Consider the following 9647-nt stretch of genomic DNA (forward strand, 5'->3'; position numbering starts at 1 on the left):
GACTTACTAATATATGGGCATAAACATACATAGTTTTTTTATTGTGTTTAATAATAATATATACAACAATACACTAAATTTCTATTCATATCAAAATATCAAATTTATCCTTATCAGAAACACCACTACCAGTATCATCATCTACAACTATCATCATCATCATCATCATCATCATCATCTATAATTAACAAAAAATTTTAAAATAAATTTTTTAACAATAACTATTTGTCTTTCTCAAAAAAAAAAAGATTGACAAAGAGATTGTTAATAATCACAATAATAATCAACCAAAATAAAAAAAAATCAAGAGAATGAGAGAGATGGGGTGACGACAATAGAAGGGGGAGAAGAAGGCAGTGGTAGCTGTGAGTTGCTGGTGATGACAGTTGTGAAATGGAGGAAGATGAGTAGGCACGACGTACGAGTATTTCTGTGTCACGAGGGGTGAGTGTTGCGAGATGCTAGACCGCGAGGGATGGATGACGACAGTGCTGTGAGTTTCTGGGTCGTGAAGGGTAGACGATGATGGTTATGCGACGGTGGGATGACTTTCTACTCGTGAGAGCTGAACGGCGACGATGTTGCGACTGTTTCAATGATGGGCAACAGATCTTGAGGAGTGATGGTGGTAGAGGAAGGAGTAATTGAAGGAAGATGATAGAGGCAGAAGAAGATGAAGGAAGAAAGAAGGAAGGAGAGAGAAGAAGAAACTTTATTAAAATTTAAGGTTAAAATTGGAATTTAAAAGGGAAAAAAAATTCATTGTCTTGTTTCTATGTGTTAGTGTCCCAACTTTTAGGTGGTACGCAAATTTTGTGTATTTATGTCTAACTATATTTTCTTGTATCTATCAAATTTTTTGTATCTCACCAAATCAAACCAAAGATGTGTGTTACTTTCATGTCTTAGAGAGACATAGATAATAATCAAACGCTACCTAACTGTCACATGACCCAAAAGCTTTGCATACTGCCCAATTCTTTTTTGTTTGGACATGCATACTGCCCAATTCTTAACTTGAGTGTTCAATTAGTGGGCTGGTCCAGGATCCGGCCCAAGTCCAACTCTACTTTTCGAGTGGGGATTAGGTGAGGAACGAGCGGGAAGAAACATAATCGAAAACTTTTGAATGTTCGTTCTCTTCTCTCTTCTCTCTTCTCTCTAACTCTTACCGTCGGCTACCGAAGCTCGCTCTTCTCGCTGCACGCCATTGTGGATTACCCAAAGATTCGAACTTGAAGACACCCAAGTTTCCGATTCATTCGCAATTTAGAAACCCTAATTTCTGTTTTCCGTGTTCTTCAATCTCTAGCCGGAACACCGAAACCCTAGGGCTTTTCTTCTGTGTACGAAGTTTCTGAAATAACTATGATTTTCGCAACCAATTATTCAACTGAAAGATGACAAAAGATGCCTCGGAACCGGGTGGAAGTGGGGGTGGTGGCTTCCACGCGGTTCACGCGGAGCGTGACCTAGAGTCAAATTGGGAAGTTGACCTCGCCAAGAAACTCGAGGAGTATCTGCTGAAAATTTGCTCCGGGGAGATCACCGGCGAAGAGGAAGGACACATTCCAGTGAATTTTGCAGAAGGTTTGGACCTACTCAATATTTGTTCAAAGTTTCAATTTTTATTAAAAGAATTGTTCATTTGAATTTGAAGCCATGTGTTCAGCTGAATTCGTTGTTTCTGCGTAATTGTAGCTGCTCTACTGCTTCAGGGTTCGATACAGGTGTATAGTAGAAAGGTGGAATATCTATATACTCTGGTGTTGCGTGCTTTAGAGTTCCTTTCACAGAAAAGGTTTGTTTTTTGAGCTAAAGCTTAAGCATTTATTTGAACTTTTTAATGCAAGTTTCAGTTCACTTTATTTATTTGTGATAGAAATTCGACTACATATCCATAGCATAGCCCATTTTTGGATTTCGGTTAATATATGTGTACTTCAGCACTTTTGTAAATAAATAAAACAAAATTGGCTGATTAGCAGTGATGAAAGTTTGTTCTGGCTTTCCTTTTCTACGTGGTAGCAGTTTCCTCATTAATTGATGTTTAAGCAATGTCAATTCACCAATGATTTGTTTTGGATCTTTGGCTCATATGGCTGAGATTTTTGGTTGTAGACATGGACAATTAGTGTAGAATTCCCATCACCTTCACTTGAAATATCAAAACATGTTTTTTAATGAGAATGAGATTATGAGAATGTACTCAAATTCTGTCCGATGAAGTAGCCTATTTGGTTCCTAGGACCATTCTAACAGTATAGTAGCATATCAGCGATGTTTCTGTATCACTTTATTATAACTCATGTTGTTGTTAGTTGTTCTCGGCAAGTATTTATTTTTTAACAATATGGCTGCCATAACATAGCTGATTCCATTAAGTAGTTGTACTTCATAATTGATAAGAGCCAAGTGACTGTAAAGCAGATCCCTTGTATAAAACCCCCAAAAGATTGTATTTGACAAGAAACAGGAATTACAGTCTATTCTAAGTTCTGACTAAATATTATTTATTTCATAATATGCAATTGCAAACTTTACAGCATTATTTTGATTTCTGCTTAATGTTTTTGGACAGACAGCAAGATCATATAGATGGAGGATCAGACCAACATGATGAGAGTGGTCCCTCTGCTATTACCAATGAAGAAAATGATCAATTCTGGTGCTCGGATGACATCCCAGGTAGCATGTTAACGGATAATTCATCAAAATGATGAAACAAGAGCAATGTATAGAACAATTCTCTTGCTTGAATGTTGTTTGTGATGTGTTAGACTTGTTTCCATGCAAGAATATCTTATTAGACTTGACCATTATATTCTTTTATGGGTCCCTTTTTGACCCTAGGTTATTCATAAATGATTAAAATCAATGTATGTCTAGGTCAAGTGAAATTTTATTATGAGATTATCAGGTCCATTTAGACCACAGGATTATTGAGGACGTCTGTAAGTTAGGCTACTACTTTAAAAAGAAAAATAAAAAATAAAATTTATTAAGTGCTTCGCTGCTTCATAATAGTATCTTCTACATTGCTTCATACTTTTACTTTATTGCTTATTTGAACTGTTGCTTAGTTTAAGTAGGTGTAAATGTTAGATCATTCAAGTTTTTTGTTGTTTTTGCAGTTGAAGAGAGGAATTCCTTGGATGACACTGCAGGCAAAGAAGTGAATTTGGACCACTTCATAAAACCCCCTGCAAATCTAGTTGTTCTTGAAGGTGACTGCTTGGATACTGCTGGTGATGGTGGGGAATTGGAGTCATATCTGGTATTATAGTTGTTTCCAGATGTTTGCTTATTTAAGTTCGCATGCTTTTAAATTTTATTTGGCAATAATACGGATACCATGAATTGCTACAGTTGTCCACCACAGACTTGTACCAGGATTTTATTCTGTTGGATACATCAGATGCTGTTGCAGTGGATGAGTTTCTAAAGGATAGCGAAGCCAATGCAGCCCAAAATGTTGCTAATAGAGGAGCTTCAACTCGTAAAAGCTTTCTTTCTCCTACAAGGAATTCTGAAGGAGGTGCTAACAAATCTTCAGTGGCAAAAAGTCAGCATGCTAATTCCAACTGTTCCCCTAAAGTTGATTGCCACTTTGACAACGATAATGTTCGGCCCAGTTCTCCCGTCTCTGGTGGTATTGATAATTGTGATTTTGGTTATAACATGGATGATGGATGCAATGCATTTAGGGATTCAGACAATTCAGATGTTGATGATGATGATCCATGGAAACCTTTGAATCCACATGAACCAGGCAACTTGAAGGTGAAGCCGTTTAGAAAAGGTAACCCACTGTCTTCGCTTTTTTCTGCCTCTGTTGTATAAAATACCTTTTCTATAATCTTTAAGATGTATCTGCAGTTAAAGGATTAAAGAAGAATGGAATTAATGTGAGACGACGAGTATCAATGAGCATTTTATTTCCACCTGCAAAATTACATGGTCCTATTAGTCCAGAGCTCATGGCAATGTGGGAGATGCAGCATCATGCCCACGAACAACAAAAAGATTCTACATCTCTTCCACTATATGAGAAGGTACTTTATCAGAATGGTCCTTTCACATATAGGTTATTATGTTTGTACATATTGTGACTGTGGTATGTGTTTTGTAAATTGTAGCTTAGGCAGTCTCTTATCAATGAGGGGAGTAAAACCGATGGAGAATTTTTCAATGCAGAAGCTGATAATGATGACCATGAATTTGATACTGGAAATCCTGATTTTGATATGCCAGAGAATGCATACATGGATGAAGATCTACCTCATAACAAAGAGGTACAATAGCAAACTAGTAATTCTACTTTTATGTAATCTATGACATTTTTGAAATTTTGGTTTTTTTTTTTGCTTATGTACTCTAATTAACAGAATGAAGTTAATGATGCTCATGCTGAGGGTGATGAAGATGTAGATAATGATGTTCCAAATTCTCAGGAAAGTTTAGAAGATCTCTGTCGCTCTCACCTGGTAAGAGTGCTTATTGTCTATGATTTTATTTTTCTAATATTTTTTTTATAGCCCTAGGTGTTTGGAGAAATTTATGTTCTGTAAATCATATTCTCTGAAAGTTGGTTGGAGAAGATAAATTAGTGCTTAACCCTATGTGACCACCAAGAAATATTGTGCACAAAAACCATCAGGGACTATTTTAATCATCATTCTATATAGACTTCGTTTATAATAGATTGCAATAGCATCTGTATTCCTGATGCGAGTATTTCTTTAATATGAATGCTCATCTTTGCATGGTTGGTATTTGACAACCATTATTGCTCATGCAGAATGCCCTTCTAGCTAGCATAGCTGAAACTGAGAAGCAAACAGAATTGGCCACTAGGGTTTCAACATGGAAACAAAGAATTGAGCACAGCTTGGAAGAAGAGGTGAACTCATCTTTCAGACGCCCTTCCTGTTTATCTTTTTAGTGCTTTAAATTGAATGGCATCTTTTTGGATGATAGGATTCCCGGCCACCATTTGATATTCATGAATATGGGGCGAGAATTTTGGACAAACTATCCCTTGAAGAAAGTAGTAGCTGTGTCCTATCCTTTTCTGATTTGGTTGAGGGACAAACAAAGTTCGATATTGCCCGAAGCTTTTCTTCTCTCCTTCAACTGGTAATTTCCCTGACTACCAGTGTGCAAATGACTTCTTGAATTGCTACTTCATGTTATGCTGAGCATCGCACATTCTATTATATTTTATAATCCTTGAATTAGTACTTCCAGTTTGTCATGTGAGTTCTACAAATTTCCAGGTGAACAATAGAGACGTGGACCTTCAAAGAAATGTCGACAATGGGAAACCTGTGTGCTACACGGCTGTTAACCCATTCCATGTTAGGCTCCTTAAGCATGACAAGGAACAGGAAGGCATGCAGTTTCGCTTGTCAAAAAAGAGACCAAAGTCTGCAACTAAAAAACCAGCTAAGAACAAAGATGGAAGGGGAAAGTCTCCCACCAATGGTTCATCAAGGGAATACGGACCAATGGGGATGTCACCACCGGCGAATTGCAAGATTTCCTCAAAGCTCAGAAAGGTTAGTGCTATAAAGCTATCTCCTGAATCCAAGAGGAGGCGTAGATCTCAGTACGTCGAACCAGTTAACTTGCATTCGGGACGGTGAAAATGACAGTTAGCAGTTAGTTTATTGCACTCAGCCTCTTACATTCAAGACATTTGCTAGATGTCTTAAGGATCAGGGTTGTAGTTTTAGGCCTCGCTAAATTCTAACATCCATCAGTTTCCTGTAAGCATTATTGCTGTTAACTTATTTATATACGCCTTTTTTTAAAATGTCTTTTTTACTTTTTAGATTCATTGGAAATTTAATATACTTAGGTAATCTTTTTGCTTAGATATGTTAATTTTTCGATGAATTTAAGAAGTAAAAGAGACATTATTTTGAGGAGGGAGTAATGAATAATGATATATCACCTAGTTGTAACACCATGCATCATTTCTTAATTGTTAGTAATGTAACACCATTGTGGTGAGCTAAAGTAAAATCATGTGATTGCAAGCTATCTGCAATTTCTAAGTATATAAGATGTTATTGCCTTGTTGACTTATTAGATTGTGATTATATGTATCAAAGAAAAATTGTTATGTATCTTCGTGTGTTGTCAGGTTAAACACTTAAACTCACTATTGTCCGAGATTCTGATTCTTTGTAAATATCCACAATTTTGAATGCTGAAGCTAAACCAATCAGAAAAGTACTTGTAGCCTATCAATATCATGTATATTTTACCACCATTAGATAAATATAACTGACTTTATTATTTTGGTTCAGGAATCAAACTCTTGTGAACGGACCTAGGATACATAACTACAAAAATAGTAAAGCGTGTGGGGAACAGAAATTGCGTGCACTTGGGTTTAGGTTAAAGCCGTAGGTCCTATTATTCATAATGTTTTTAGTATGTCAACCCAATGTGTCCCCATCATTGCAAGTGGTGATTTCCTAAGTGGGGTTGCAAACTTGTAAGTTACGAATTTTCAACACAAGAAAGCGTGTAGAAATTTTAGAAGCCAACTAGTGTTTTTACTGTCAATTTGAGTGGTTCTGAAATTACTATTAGTACTGTGGGTTGTACGTATCAAACTTTCTATCAATTGCTAAAATTTTAATTCTCGGGGCATATTATACCTAAAGATGTTACGTCGTTGACTATGTTTCGCTAAATACCAAGTTACCAACCCTCTCTTTCATTGGGAGGGAGAATATTGGAGTTCGTATTTGAAGAAAACAAGCATTACTGTGTTTGCAAATATGTTAATTCTTTTAATTGAGTAATATTATTTGGAAGCTTATACTCGGAGCAAACTGCTTTAACAAATAGAGTTAGGCGACTTGAAGTGGTTGCATATTCTAATCACCACCATATAATTAGGTCAATAATTCATTGACGAAGCATAGAAGAAATGATTCAACAACCTCTGAATCCTAACACTAACAATGGTCGGTAGAACACAATTATTTGCTCCAACTCCATGATTTTAATTTTATTTTGTGGAACCGTTGACTTCTTTGACCCAAGTAAATTTTTAAGTGTAATTTCTTGCACTTGAATTTGTGAACACATCACTACACAAACAAAAGTGGGGAAAAATTGTTCAACTTCCATCATTTCCAATGATTTATATTACAACCTCCGATTGGTAAATTGAATATGAAATTTGCTCCTCCATAAGCAATAATGGATGTATACTGAATAATAATTGAAAACAAAATTATTGAAAAGGAAATAAAGAATAACAAGTAACCATGTGAGAATAACGTTTAGTTTTCAATATAAAATGTTGCTAATAGAGCCATAATCATAAAGGTAATGGAGTGGGTATTTACATAATTACATGAAAATAATTAAAATATAAACAAATTGTGTAATATCCCTATCTGTTAGTATTCAAGATTCAAACATTCTCTGTCACTTCCTCGGATAAAAGAAAAAAAGTGAGACAAACTACCTCCACCGATTTTTCCATCCCACCAAAATTCACGCGCCACACACCGCCTCAAAGAGAACGTGCTTCCACGCGCTCATTCGCGGCGCCATCACATTCCGAGTCACGAACTCGCCTATCTCAGAGTCTCCTCTTTTTCACCACCTCGCTCTGCGTCCCCCACCTCAGCCGCGGTGCTACAACTTCCACCGCCGCCTGGAGACACGCTCCCTTTCCGTTCCCTGCTGAGGATTCTTTTGAACGAAAGCATTCGACTCATCGGAGAACGAAACGACGACGACGACGACAGCTGCGGCGACTCGTGACCACCTGACTCGTCACTAAAACCCTCGCTAGTCCTCGCCGGAAGCTCCACCGTCACCGGAGAAAGCTTCCTCCTCTCCCTTCCGGTTCCAGTTCCACTCCGGTTGACTTCTTGCGGACAGATCCCGGAACTCGAACCGGTTTCGCTTTCGCAAACCGTTATAACAACTTCTTCGGGTCGGGTTTCCACTTCAGGTTGCGGCTCCACAGGAGCTCTGCACAGCGGACACGTGGTATGAGAATGGAACCACATGTCTATGCAATCGGTGTGAAACACGTGGTTGCATTTTGGCAAGATCCGACCAGTTTCTCCCGGTTCGAACTCCGATAAGCAGACGGCGCATTCCGGCGGATTTGGCGGGTGGTAGGTGAAGATGGGAATGGATTCAAGGAGGGCGGGGTCAAGGCCATGGGAAGCGGAGAGAGTGGGAGGGTCGATGTAAAAGACGATGTTGGTGCGGCGGCGGCGAAGGTTGCGGCGGAGGTGGTGGCGGCGGCGGGCGCGGGTAAGGTACCAGCGAGCGTAAAGGTGGAGAGAGAGCATGAGGAGAACGAGAAAGAAGAGGAGGATAATGGCGGTTAGCATGATCTTGCCGCTGAGATTGTAGCCTCTTGAATTCGCCTCAGTTAGTGTTATTGGATTTGGAGTGCTGTTGTTTATCGTCATCTCTTCTTCTGCCTGTGTGTGTGTGTGAGAGAGAGAGAGAAGAAAGAAAAGGTCAATGGATGAAGAAGAAGAGATGGGTTTGGTAATATAGAAGAAGAAGAAGAAGAAGAAAAAAGAGGAGTGAGGAAGGTTCTTGCAGGTTTCTTTTAGGTGACGTGGTTGTTGTGGTTGCAGTTGGAGACTTTCTTTCTTTTCGTCGTGAAAATTTGGAAAGTAGATAAAAGAAAAACCTACTTAAATGAAGATATAAAAAATATTTTGTTATGAAGATATTTTGTATTAAAGTATAATTTATTTATTTAATTATATTTTAAATAAAAATAATATTTTTATAATATATTAAATTTTAATTTTATAATTTATTATTTAAAAATAAAAAAATTTATATAAAAATAATTATAATTTTTTTATTAAAATATAAAAAAATTCCAATTCCAGAGTCAACAGGAACTGTGGACTGGACTCTATATATTCAATGCAAGGTAACACACTAAATTAGCACTCCCTTTACTAGGAAACACCGACCTACAAAAATAGTAGAAATTTAAATTTTATATTAAAAAAAAAAATAAAATACTCAAATAAAAAAAAACATGTTAAAATTACGCGAATCACCCAAAACAAAAAATATTACGTAGATGTCTCAAAATAGAGGCGGAGCTTAGTTAAGACAAAGGGGGCCATGCCCCCAATTTTTGGTAAAAAAATTAGTAATACTTTTTCAAAAAATAAAAAATAAAAAATTAGTTCAATTGGCTCAAATACTTTCCTATGACTTAAAATACCAAAATTCAATCTTCATCTTTTGTTTTTATTGCACAATAATTTTTTGTTTTAAATATTCAAAACATGTTAGATTTGGACTTAACTAAGTGTATTCGTATTTCGCAGCTCTTCTCTATTCAATAAGAGACACTTTCTCTACCTTTGAGTTCAAATATAAAAAATTAGGTATTTTTTATTTATGTAATTTAGTATTATTTTACATTTTACATTTTACTGTTTATCTTAGGGGTGTCCGCGGATCGGATCGGATCGGATATGGCCGAAAATTCGATCCGATCCGCACAATTTCCATCGGATCGGATCGGATATGATATCCGCACTTTAGTGCCGGATCCGATCCGATCCGATCCGCACATTTGCGGATCGGATCGGATCGGATATCGGATATATCCGCATAAT

The 9647-nt window shown here is 37.1% G+C and overlaps 2 protein-coding genes across 2 annotated transcripts; one reads left to right on the forward strand and one right to left on the reverse strand.

The window, feature by feature from the left end:
- Window positions 1-1097: 1097 nt before the first annotated feature.
- Window positions 1098-6100, forward strand: HEB2 (condensin-2 complex subunit H2-like protein). Its single transcript, XM_016342441.3, has 11 exons — window positions 1098-1590; window positions 1702-1801; window positions 2582-2688; window positions 3135-3277; window positions 3370-3802; window positions 3880-4055; window positions 4140-4295; window positions 4389-4487; window positions 4802-4903; window positions 4981-5139; window positions 5280-6100. The coding sequence occupies exons 1-11, from the start codon at window positions 1401-1403 to the stop codon at window positions 5646-5648; spliced, it is 2034 nt and encodes a 677-aa protein (XP_016197927.1). The 5' UTR covers window positions 1098-1400; the 3' UTR covers window positions 5649-6100.
- Window positions 6101-7295: 1195 nt separating this feature from the next.
- On the reverse strand, window positions 7296-8651 carry ATL2 (TOXICOS EN LEVADURA 2). The gene has a single exon (XM_016342443.3). It carries the CDS (start codon window positions 8460-8462, stop codon window positions 7608-7610), a length of 855 nt encoding a protein of 284 aa, XP_016197929.1. The 5' UTR covers window positions 8463-8651; the 3' UTR covers window positions 7296-7607.
- Window positions 8652-9647: the final 996 nt, after the last annotated feature.

This window comes from Arachis ipaensis, chromosome B4, assembly GCF_059453495.1.
Source record: "Arachis ipaensis isolate K30076 ecotype BB chromosome B4, ASM5945349v1, whole genome shotgun sequence".
NCBI classification, from domain to species: domain Eukaryota; kingdom Viridiplantae; phylum Streptophyta; class Magnoliopsida; order Fabales; family Fabaceae; genus Arachis; species Arachis ipaensis.

Bases quoted from the DNA above. Each gene is read 5' to 3' on its own strand.
- HEB2 (XM_016342441.3), top strand. From the start codon at position 1,401: ATGACAAAAGATGCCTCGGAACCGGGTGGAAGTGGGGGTGGTGGCTTC. The intron at 4,488-4,801 runs GTAAGAGTGCTT...TTGCTCATGCAG, and splicing joins ATCTCTGTCGCTCTCACCTG to AATGCCCTTCTAGCTAGCAT. The intron at 4,904-4,980 runs GTGAACTCATCT...TTTGGATGATAG, and splicing joins AGCACAGCTTGGAAGAAGAG to GATTCCCGGCCACCATTTGA.
- ATL2 (XM_016342443.3), bottom strand. From the start codon at position 8,462: ATGACGATAAACAACAGCACTCCAAATCCAATAACACTAACTGAGGCG.